At 41.4% G+C, this 12757-nt stretch overlaps 1 protein-coding gene across 1 annotated transcript in view; it reads left to right on the forward strand.

Annotated features, from left to right (window-relative positions):
- The first annotated feature begins 4339 nt into the window (after positions 1–4339).
- Positions 4340–12757, forward strand: part of LOC138764047 (di-N-acetylchitobiase-like) — a 36137-nt gene continuing 27719 nt past the window's right edge. Inside the window, exons 1-2 of the mRNA XM_069939326.1 lie at positions 4340–4760; positions 5303–5441. Coding sequence (XP_069795427.1) covers positions 4347–4760; positions 5303–5441 — 553 coding nt within the window. The 5' untranslated portion in view covers positions 4340–4346. The remainder of the gene's footprint in view (positions 4761–5302; positions 5442–12757) is intronic.

The following is a 12757-nucleotide window of genomic DNA, read 5'->3' on the forward strand; positions in this document are numbered from 1 at the left end:
GAACAAGGGATCTTGGGGCTCCAGGTCCATAAATCTCTCAAGGTTGAAACTCAAGTTGATAGGGTATTTAAGAAAATGTTATGATGAGATGGCCCTCATTTGCCAGGGGATTGAGTTCTGAGGGTCAGACTTGTGTGTGTCCTCACGTGTAGGACTGGCCTGGGGAACATCAGCCAGGAAGGTAGACTGGGTCTCGATGCCCATCTCCTGAGGAATGTAAAGAGTCTCATTGGTGGTCGTACATAGGAGGGACCGGATAGTGTGGAGTGCCTCTGGGAGGATCTCTTATTACCAGTGAGGGATAGGAAGACCTTTGGACTTTAAGGCCAGTAATATTACCTTCTACACCATGCCATTCTCTCTTGCTCCACCTGGCCATTCCCTTTGTGGTTATAACTGGTTGTCCAGCTAGAGGCAATGCCCTTGGACAGCAAATATTGATGCAGCTCGTCACTCATGAATGATAAACCCCTATCACTGTGGACATAGCAGGGGTATCCGAAAATGGTGAACAGATTGTTCAGAGCCTTTATGACGGTAGCTGCGGTCATGTCTGGGCAGGGGATGGCAAAGGGGAACCGCGAGTACTCATTGATAATGGTGATGTGGTTCGTGGAGGGTAGGGTCCTTTGAAGTCCATGCTTAAAGGTTCAAAGGGGCGAGTGGCCTTGTTCAGGTGTGACTGGTTGAGCTGGTAGAAGCGCGGTTTGCACTCCGCACAGAATGGCAGTTTTTGGTCAGCGTCCTGATGTCCTGATGCAAAGGAGATTATGGGTCTTGATGAAGTGAAAAGAATTGTTGATCCCAGGGTGGCAGAGGTCATCGTGCAGTGTCTGCTGTCGATCCATCTGCGCACTGGCGCAAGTCCCCTGAGACAGAGCATCCGGGTGCTCGTTGAGCTTTCTGGGCTGGTACAGTATGTCATAGTTGTAGGTGGAGAGCTCAATTCTCCACCTCTGGATTTTGATGTCCTTGATTTTACCCCACTGCTGGTTGTTGAACATGAAGGCGACTGGCTGTTGGTCAGTCAGCAGGGTAAAACGCTTACCGACAAGATAATGTCTCCAGTGTCTACTGCCTCAACGATAACCTGGGCCTCTTTCTCGATGGAGAAGTGCCAGATCTTGGGGCCCTGGAGGGGATGCAAAATAAACACTATGGGCCGGCCCACCTGATTAAGTATGGCAGCCAGGGCAAATTCCAATGCATCATTCTCCACCTGGAACGGGATGGATTTGTCCATTGCATGCCTCGTGGTCTTTGCCATGTCAGCTTTGATAGTTGAATGCCCTTCTGGCTCCTGCCAACAGGAGTAAATGGTGGCCCTAATGAGGGGTCAGGCTTACTCTGCGTGGTTGTGGACACATTGAGTGTAATAAAAGAAAAAACCCCATGCACCTTTTCAAGGCCTTGAGGCAGCGGGGGAGTGGAAGTTCTAACAGGGGGAGCATGTGGTCAGGATTCAGGCTGATGACTCCACAACGCAGCCTAGAATACCCAGGCAACGTGAGCTGGAGACACACTTCCCTGTGTTGTACGTCAGGTTGAGGTGTTTCATGGGGTGGAAGAATTTTTGGAGGTGCCTGTCTTGGCCATGCTGATCATGGCCGCAGATGGTGACATTGTCGAGGTATGGGAAAGTGCCCTCAGCCTGGGTTCAGCCACCATCCAATCCATCTCCCTTTGAAAGGTGGACAGCCCATTCATGACCCCAAAAGGGAGTCTCAGGAAATGGTACAGTCGGCCATCCGCCTCGAAGTCAGTGTACTGGTGGTCTAACTTCAGGTATTTGTCCATGTTCAGAGGAAAACAAAATCTTGCCAATAAAATTGATGCACCATCAATTGCACAGACTGAAGTTATCGGAATTGAAGGCTTTTATTAGCAAGAGATGGACTTTAGCCCTTGTGTTGCCGGCTCACACTGACCCGGACTCGAACTGGGGGCAGGGTTGTGGCATGACAGCTTTATGGGGGAGCAAGGGGAGGAGTGACAAACTGGCCAGTGAGACCAAGGTCAAACAGAAGGGGTCATGTTATTTAGATACACAATAGCAGTTTCACTACACAAAGTAAGTACACAAACTGCACATTTTGGCTCTTACAACCAATGTAACCTGCCTGCTCAATGTGTTCATCAAAGATTCCTCATCCCAGAGGCTGGAGGGTGAGATTCACTGGGAAAATATAACCATATTCTTTCATTTAAGAGGAGGCTGGATATATATAAGGATAGGAAGGGGTTGGAGGGTTATGGGCGCAGAATAGGTGGGGGCACCTAGTGGAGTTGTTTGAGTGAACTGGTGTGGACTTGAAGGGCCGAGATGGCCTGTTTCCATGCCAGAAACTGTTATATGGTTATATGTAGAATTCTGTTGGCACCATGGTGAAGTGAAAAAATATACAAATGCTGGAGAAACTCAGCAGGTCCAACAGTGCCTTGACAAAGGGCTCAGGCCTGAAACGTTGGTGATGTATCGTCACCTTTGCTACATAAAGGCACTGTTGTGTTTAAACAAATGCTGTCTGGTTTTGTCTCTTTTCAACCCAGGAGAAAGCTGCTGGCCGCTCACCCTGTAGATAGCCCTCATAATCTTTTATAGCTCACTTTAGTCCCCTCTCACTCTTTATCACTCCAAAGAGAACAGGCCCAATTCTGTCTAACCTCCGCAATAAGCATGTTCTCCAATCCAGGCAACGCCCTGGTAAATCTTCTGGGCACCCTCACTAAAGCGCCCACATCCTTCCTGAAATGAGGTGACCAGAACTGAGTGCGATATTCCAAATGTAGTTTCACTAGAGTTTTATCGAGCTGCAATATTATCTCATTGCTCTTAAATGTAATGCCCTGGCGAATGAAGGCCAGCATACCATACACCTACTTAACCATCATAACAATATGTGTAGGGAGCTCTGGGCCAGGACCCCAGGATCCTTAACTGTTTCTCCGCACTGTTAAGAATCCTGCCGTTAACCACAAACTCCGCCTTCACATTTGACCTTCCAAAGTGCATCTTCACACTCAACTCAACTCCACAGAGGTCGTGGTCCGTGTAAATACCATCTCGAACTCAAACTGACTCTCCAACTTACACTGACAATTAAGACCATAGAACATTACAGCACATAAAACAGGCCATTTGACCCTTCCAGTCTGTGCCGACCAATAAAACTAGCTAGTTCCACTGCCTCACTTTCATATCATAACCCTCCAGACCTATCCATGTATTGATCCAATTTATTTTTAAAACTCTAGATTGAATCTGCATTCGCTACACCAGATGGCAACTTAATCCACATTCCTACCACTCTCTGAGTGAAAATCTTTCCCCTAATGTTCCCCTTACACCTCTCCCCTTTCAGCCTAAAGCTATGACCTTTCATATTTATCTCCCCCAATCTAAGTGGAAACATCCGTCTCATATCTACTCTGTTTATACCCCTCATAAGCTTCTTTCCAAGTTTGAGACTGCCTTCTAACAACAAAAAGAGACATTCAGAAGTGGCCTTGCTTACTTTAAAGCCACTTAGAACAGCACCCCTTCTTCTCCAGAGAATACTGGCAATCTACCTTTCCTTCTGGTTTCTGCTTCTTCTGAGCTAATATGAGTCAATGATTACCCTTGGATGCAAATGAAATGACATCACCATTGAGGTCAGTCTTAATTCCTGGTAAACATGTGATCAGCTATTGGAATTTTAAAAAGTTGCCAAAACCAGTTTCTTGAAAACCATGTGATCTTCATACCTCTGGCTTGTAGACAACACGACTCCAAAAGATCATTTCATTTCTGTTTCAAAGGCTTAAGTCTATCACTCACATGGCTCTGAGTATCATTTCTCTTGTTCAAGAGGCCTTAAGCTTCCTTCAGCATTCTTATTGAGTACATAGATAGTTTAGTTTTTAATAAAGCAAACACTTCTTTGTTCTTGAATAATTATGACCCACTTCAGATCCATTAGCTCTGTCTTTCCCAGACACTAACTCTGAAAATTAACACTTTTTCTAAGTTTAGTGGTGTTTCTGTATATGTGCTGTCCACAACTAACTTACTAAGAATACACATAAAATAATTTAACTCTATAACTTACTTTACTAAGATATTTTTAAAAGAAATATCGCTTAATCTTAACCTAAATTTTACTATTAACACAGATCCATTACAGCAGATCTTTGTAATTTACAAGTGAATTTAAGGTCAGGGTGAAAGTCATCAGCAAAATGGTTTCAGTTGGCGAGCTCATCTTGGGCGCAGGAGGCAGCACTGATGTAATCGTCAATATAGCGGTGAGGTGTGATTCATGCTCTGGGATAAGTGTTGTCCAATCCTGGCTGGGAAAAGTGCGATGGGTTTCAGAGATGAATTAAAGAGGTTCAAAGTCAGTGAGTCAAGGGTTAAACATTGCTCAAGGCAGAGAGGAGAGAAGAGCGAGATGTTTTCCAACAAAGTTACAACTGAAGAACGAAGTTTGCATCAAACCTTCGTCGTTACCACACACACAGAGAGACGGAGAGGCAGGAGGAGGAGTTTCAGCGACGTGAGGATTGCTGTCAAAGAAAGTACCTGGTGTTGCTGGATTTCCATCTCTGGCAGGGCTCAGGCCGGGAGGATGTGCTGGAGTTCGGCTCTGATCCTGGTCCTGGTCCTCCTCGACCCACTGAGCATGGGCAGGAGCTCCAGGCAAACTCCTTATGGGTGTCGGTGTGTTAATCCAGCTCTGTGTCAACCCCTGGGCCCAGACGTTCGGGCCTCAGTCCAGGTGGGTGCTACAGGTTATTTTGATCACTTGTGGGATGAGTTAGATGAGTTTTTCCCCGAAGTTGGGCTTCTATTTAGTGGCATTGCCTGTAACCTAAAGTATTCAGATCGATTTGAAATTCTTCTCCAGGCTGCAGGGTTTTAGAAATTGTTCAATATAATTTTAACAAATCAATTTGTCCAATTTTCTCAGAAAGTAAAAACTGAAAAATGGAAAAAAGTGTCTGGACTCCAGGTTGTAAAAAAAAACAGGACGCTTTCATGGATGGTGTGATTCCAGTCTTGACGGGATCGAATTAAATGTCAAATCTTTAAAGAAACATTGAAGGTCAAACGTGGAAACTGGGTTCCCTTCTGGTACAGTGAGTTCCAGTTTAATTCCGAAAAAGGTCACCCAGTGAGCAATGTAACAGCAGTCAGATCACCCCCAATGTAACCTGCCAGCTCAATGTGTTTGCCAGGACCTCCTTATCCCAGAGGCTGGGGGATGGGATTCACTGGGAAAATGGATGTTTTCCAATGACAGATTTCCCTTTGTTCCAGGTCGTTGCCATTGATTTTGGGGGAAAGGATTGGAAACATTACGACTGGGCGAAGGTCACAACCATTGTTCTGACTCGCGATGTTGACCCTGAACTTGTGTGTTACGCTCACGCAAAAGATATTCGAGTTGTCACAAATGGTAACTAATTTTACTGCAGAACATAGAATACATATTGTTTGTTCTCCATGAACCATTCTGATGAGACTGTAATTCTGTGGCAGCAGGACACCTCCCCCTCCAGTGTTTGCTATTCTCATGCCCCTAGATCCTTAGTTCCATTGATCCAGCCTCCCCTGATAACTCACACCCTCCCATCCCCGTGACATCCTCTCGCATCTGACTGAGTCCCTTTCCAAGCTTCAGGTCATTTCTCCTGTGGCTTCCTCTTCAATGGCCAAGTCTATCTCCACTTGTCTTTATCCACCCAAACTCTAATACCACAGAGTACAGGCAAGTCCATGTCACATTCTGTGTTTGTGGACAGCAGGGAAGGCATGATGCAGGCAACAACTTGGTAAATCATCTGTACACCCTCACCAAAACTTCCACATCCTTCCTGTAATGAGGTGACCAGAACTGAGAACAATATTCAAAGTGTGGTCTAACCAGAGTTTGATTGACCTGCAATATTACCACTTTGCTCTTAAATGTAATGGCCTGTCTAATGAAGGCCAGCATACCATACACCTTAACCTTTTTTTTTTCACACTATGAATCATATTGACCAAAATACACATAAACATTTCCCTCTTGAATATACAGTGTCATTTTCTCCCCATTTCCCCCCCTCCCTTCCCTCCCTCCTTCCCACCCCTCTCCCCACCCACTAAATGTTCAACATATACAACACAATAAACCCATTAAACAATGTCCTCACACAATGAAAATAAACAAGAAAATTGTGTCATCTACTTTTACACACTTCTTATCATTCTGTCATATTAGAGGGTGGAGGTCCGTGGTAGGACTTCTCTGTTATGTTCCATGTACGATTCCCAAATTTGTTCGAATACTGTGATGTTATACACAAAACTCAAAACATTCAACCAGTTTACCTATCTCGGCTGCACCATTTCATCGGATGCAAGGATCGACAACAAGATAGACAACAGACTCATTAAGGCAAATAGCGCCTTTGGAAGACTACACAAAAGAGTCTGGAAAAACAAGCAACTGAAAAACCTCACAAAGATAAGCGTATACAGAGCCGTTGTCATACCCACAATCCTGTTCGGCTCCGAATCATGGGTCCTCTACCGGCATCACCTACGGCTCCTAGAACGCTTCCACCAGCGTTGTCTCCGCTCCATCCTCAACATTCATTGGAGCGACTTCATCCCTAACATCGAAGTTCTCGAGACGGCAGAGGCCGACAGCATAGATTCCACGCTGCTGAAGATCCATCTGCGCTGGGTAGGTCATGTCTCCAGAATGGAGGACCATCACCTTCCCAAGATCGTGTTATATGGCGAGCTCTCCACTGGCCACCGTGACAGAGGTGCACCAAAGAAGAGGTACAAGGACTGCCTAAAGAAATCTCTTGGTGCCTGCCACATTGACCACCGCCAGTGGGCTGATATCGCCTCAAACCGTGCATCTTGGCGCCTCACAGTTCGGCGGGCAGCAGCCTCCTTTGAAGAAGACCGCAGAGCCCACCTCACTGACAAAAGACAAAGGAGGAAAAACCCAACACCCAACCCCAACCATCCAATTTTCCCCTGCAACCGCTGCAACCGTATCTGCCTGTCCCGCATCGGACTTGTCAGCCACAAATGAGCCTGCAGCTGACATGGACTTTTACACCTCCATAAATCTTCATCCGCGAAGCCAAGCCAAAGAAAGAAAGATGTTATTTTTTTCCAATGGAATACATTTATTCATTTCTATGTACCATTGCTGTATTCTCAGACTCTCTTCTGATTTCCATGTTGGCATAATACATTTTTTGGCTATAGCTAAGGCTATCATAATAAATCTTTTTCTGTGCTCCATCCAAATCGAGGCCAAATTCTTTACTTCTTATATTACTTAGAAGGAAGATCTCGGGATTTTTTGGTATGTTGCTTTTTGTGATTTTATTTAATACCTGATTTAGATCTTCCCAAAACTTTTTCACTTTCTCACATGCCCAAATGGCATGTATTGTTGTTCCCATTTCCTTTTACAGCGAAAACATCTGTCTGATACCGTTGGGTCCCATTTATTTAACTTTTGGGGCGTGATATATAGCCTGTGTAACCAATTATATTGTATCATGCGTAACCTTGTGTTTATTGTATTTCTCATAGTTCCGGAGCATAGCTTCTCCCATGTTTCATTCTTTATCTTTATGTTTAGATCTTGTCAACATTTTTGTTTGGGTTTACAGTTTGTTTCTTCGTTCTCCTTTTTTTGCAGTTTGATGTACATGTTTGTTATAAATCTTTTAATAATCATTGTGTCTGTAATCATTTATTCAAAATTGCTTCCTTCTGCTAACCTCAGCCTGCTTCCCAATTTGTCCTTCAAGTAGGTTTTCAGTTGGTGGTATGCAAACATTGTACCATGAGTTATACCATATTTGTACTTCATTTGTTCAAAAGATAATAATTTATTTCCAAAAAAACAATTTTCTATTCTTTTGATCCCTTTTCTCTCCCATTCTCTAAAGGAAAGGTTATCTATTGTGAAAGGGATTAGTTGATTTTGCGTCAATATTAATTTTGGTAGTTGATAATTTGTTTTATTCCTTTCTACATGAATCTTCTTCCAAATGTTGAGCAGATGATGCAGTACTGGTGAATTCCTATGTTGCACCAGTTTTTCATCCCACTTATAAAGAATATGTTCTGGTACCTTCTCCCCTATTTTATCTAGCTCTAATCTGGTCCAATCTGGTTTTTCCCTTCTTTAATAAAAATCTGATAGGTATCTTAATTGTGCTGCTCTATAATAATTCTTAAAGTTTGGTAGTTGTAAGCGTCCTTGTTTGTACCATTCTGTTAATTTATCTAGTGCTATCCTCAGTTTCCCCCCTTTCCATAAGAATTTCCTGATTATTTTCTTTAGCTCATTGAAGAATTTTTCTGTTAGGTGAATTGGTAATGATTGAAATAGGTATTGTATCCTTGGGATGATGTTCATTTTAATGCAATTTACCCTTCCTCTTAGTGGTAAATCTTTCCAATGTTCTAAGTCATCTTGTAATTTCTTCACTAATGACTGATAATTTAATTTGTATAGATGGCCTAGATTATTATCTAGTTGAATACCTAGTTATCGGATTGCTTGTGTTTGCCATTTGAATGGTGATTTTTTTCTTAAACTTTGTGAAATCCCCATTATTCATTGGCATTGCTTCACTTTTATTTGCGTTAATCTTGTACCCTGATACTTCTCCATATTCCTTCAATTTCCTATGTAATTCTTTTATTGATATCTCTGGTTCTGTTAAGTATATTATAACGTCATCTGCAAATAGACTGATTTTATATTCCTTCTCTTTTATTTTTATCCCTCTTATTTTATTTTCTGTTCTTATCAGTTCTGCTAGTGGTTCAACTAGCAGAACTGATAAGTGAGGGAGATAGTGGACATCCTAGTTGACCTGCTTAATTTAAATTGGTTTGATATATATCCATTTACTGTCACCTTCACCAATGGTTCTGTATATAATGCTTTAATCCAATTAATATATTTCTCGGGTAGGTTGAACTTCTGTAGTAATTTAAATAAATAATTCCATTCTACTCTGTGAAAGGCTTTCTCTGTGTCTAAGGCAACTGCCACTGTTGGCGTCTTGTTTCCTTGTACTGCATGGATTAAGTTAATGAACTTAGAAATATTGTCTGTTGTTTGTCTTTTCTTAATAAATCCAGTTTGATCTAGTTTTACTATTTTTGGTACACAGTCGGCCAATCTGTTTACTAATAGTTTAATTATTATCTTATAATCTGTGTTAAGTAGAGATATTGGTTTATTCGATGCTGGTGTTAGTGGATCTTTCCCCGACTTTGGTATTACTGTAATTATTGCTGTTTTGCATGAATCTGGCACGTTTTGTGTTTCTTCAATCTGGTTCATTACTTTCAGGAGAGGAGGAAGTCTTTAAATGTTTTATAGAATTCTATTGGGAGTCTGGTAGTTTTTTTAATATATAATGTATTTCCTCTATTTCAAATTATTTTATTAATTTGTTTTGCTCCTCTTCTTGCAATTTCGATAGTTCAGTTTTAGCTAGATACACATTTATTTTATCTTCTTTCCCTTCATTCTCAGTTCGATATAATTGCTCGTAGAATTCCTTGAAGTTTTCATTGATCTCCATTGGGATATATGTAATTTGCTTGTCCTTTTTCCTTGATGCCAGTACCGTTCTTTTAGTTTGTTCTGTTTTAAGCTGCCAAGTTAATATTTTGTATGTTTTTTCTCCTAGCTCATAATACTTCTGCTTTGTCTTCATTACGTTCCTCTCCACCTTGTACGTTTGTAGTGTTTCGTATTTTATTTTTTTTGTCCACCAATTCTCTTCTTTTCGTTGTATCTTCCCTTGTTGCTAATTCTTTTTCTGCACTTGCTATTTCCCTTACCAACTGTTCTATTTCCTGATTGTAGTCCTTCTTCATCTTAATTACATAACTTATTATCTGCTCTCTGATGAAGGCTTTCATTGCATCCCATAGTATAAATTTATCTTTCACTGATTCCGTATTTATTTCAAAGTACATTTTAATTTGTTGCTCAATTAATTCTCTAAAATCCTGTCTTTTAAGTAGCATGGAGTTTAATCTCCATCTGTACGTTCTCGGTGGGATGTCCTCCAGCTCTATTGCTAATAACAGAGGTGAGTGATCCGATAACAATCTAGCTTTATATTCAGTTTTTCTAACTCTCCCTTGGATGTGGGCTGACAACAGGAACAGGTCAATCCTTGAGTAAGTTTTATGACTACTTGAATAATATGACTATTCCTTCTCCTTTGGGTGTTGTCTCCTCCATATATCCAAAAGTTGAATTTCCTCCATCGATTTAACCATAAATTTGGCTACTTTATTCTTTTTGCTAGTCTTTTTTCCAGTTTTATCCATCTTTGAGTCCAAATTAAGTTTAAAGTCCCCTCTTATCAATATATTCTCCTGCGTATCTACAATCTTCAAAAAGATATCTTGCATAAATTTTTGATCCTCTTCATTAGGTGCATATACATTGAGTAAATTCCAAAATTCTGAATATATCTGACACTTTATCATTACATACCTCCCTGCTGGATCTATTATTTCCTCCTCTATTTTGAATGGTTCATTTTTATTGATTAATATAGCTACTCCTCTGGCTTTTGAGTTATATGATGCTGGCATTATGTGCCCTACCCAGTCTCTCCATAATTTCTTGTGTTCCACTTCAGTTAGATGTGTTTCCTGCACGAATGTGCAGTAAATTTAACAGCCTCTTCCTTTTGATTTTCTTATGTATTCCATTAATATTTATAGTCATATAGTTCAACATGGCCATTTCATACTTTGTTTCCCTCTCATTTCCGTTTCCTCACCACCACCTTTCCTCCTTATCCATTTCTGTTTCCTTTTTTTGAACACACTGTAAGACAACACTTCTAAAACATAAAATATTTCCACTGTTCCCACATCTAAAATTCCCTTAATCCCAAATGTCCCTCCCTTCTCTGAGTTGCCCCTTGTCCCTTGCCGGGCAACCACAATTCCCCTCTCCATTTGGATTGTGAACCTGCTCACAAGCGTCAACTGAATTCGCAGTGACTGTTATTCTCTCCCACCCAACCCCCTCCAGAAAAGACTTTTATCTTCACATATAACAAAGCTCACCCTCTTTATCCCCCCCTTACTTCTTTTCTTCCCCTCCTTAGTTCTTAGTTATACATTATTTTTCTTCTTTATATGAAGTTTGTCGTCATTCTTTGTTCTTGTTACATCTCTTCATCTCTCTTTCTATCTTGCAGGCCTTCTGCAAATTCTCGTGCTTTCTCCGGTTCTGAGAACAGTCTGTTTTGCTGCCCCGGGATAACGATTTTAAGCACTGCTGGATATCTTAACATAAATTTATAGCCTTTCTTCCATAGGATCAATTTTGTTGTGTTAAACTCCTTTTACTTCTTCAGGAGCTCAAAACTTGTGTCTGGATAGAAAAAATTTTTTGACCTTTGTATTCTAGTGGCTTTTTGTCTTCTCTCATTTTATTCATTGCCTTCTCCAATATATTTTCTCTTGTCGTGTATCTCAATGATTTTACTAAAACGGATCTTGGTTTTTGCTGTGACTGTGGTTTCAGGGCTAATGTTCTGTGTGCCCTTTCTATTTTCATTTCTTCCTGTATTTCTGGCATTCCCAGGACCCTGGAGATCCATTCTTTTCTAAATTCTTTCATATATTTGCCTTCTTCATCTTCCTTAAGGCCCACTATCTTTATATTGTTTCACCTACTATAGTTTTTCATTATATCCATCTTCTGAGCTAACAACTCCTGTGTTTCTTTAACTTTTTTGTCACTTTCTTCCAATTTTCTTTTTAAGTCGTCCACTTCCATTTCTATGGCTGTTTCTCGTTCTTCCACCTTGTCTACTCTTTTCCCTATTTCTGTTATGACCAGCTCTATTCTACTCACTTTTTCTTCTGTACTTTTCATTTTTCTTTTTATTTCACTAAATTCTTGTGTCAGCCATTCTTTTAATACTTCCACATATTCTTGAAAAAAAAAATTATTTATGTACTGTCCATTCACTTTACCTTCTATTTCTCTGTGCAGAGCTTGATGCTCTCCTTCTTCTTCTGTGTCTGTTCTAGGGTTTGTGTCTTCTACTTCTCTTCCTTGTATCTGTGTTTCTTCTGACTTTCTCGTTGAGCTGCTTGTCTCAGTTTGTTGGGTATTTTTTTATGGCGTCTTGATGTTGGTCCTCTTCTTCTGGGCTGGTTATCTGTTGTATCTCTGGTTTCCTTTTTTCATCCACACCCCTCCCATTCCCATTATTTTCTTTATCTTCCAGCTGGGAGCCCAGCTGTCAGGTCTCTCTCAGCTGTTCGTGCTGTAGAGTTCCTCTCCACAGCTGGTCCCCCCTCCTGTCAGTGTTGGCTTTGTCGTGCGCATCGTGCATGTGCGATTCCTTGTGCATGCGTGGTTCCGCACCTCTGTTTGGATCTGTGAGCCATGTTTTCAGTCCTGCGTTCGATGGGTTGTGACCCTGCAGGGTCTCCACTGACCTCAGGGAGTGGGCTCCTCTTTCCATGGCGGGTCCCTGCTTCTTCGTACAGGTAAGGCCTTCACCTTTCTCTTCCGGTGTCTTTCTTTCTTCTTTTCTTCCCGTTATTTTTGTCTTTTCTTTCTTTGGTGCCATTTTCTCCACACCTTTATTTTTTATTTGTGTGTCTGGGGCTTTGTTTTTTCCTCACTTTTTTCCTTCTTTTCTGAGAAGGCTGGTATTCTCCTATCGGCCACTACTCCATCAT

The sequence above is a fragment of the Narcine bancroftii genome, chromosome 5 (genome assembly GCF_036971445.1).
Source record: "Narcine bancroftii isolate sNarBan1 chromosome 5, sNarBan1.hap1, whole genome shotgun sequence".
Taxonomy (NCBI): Eukaryota; Metazoa; Chordata; class Chondrichthyes; order Torpediniformes; family Narcinidae; genus Narcine; species Narcine bancroftii.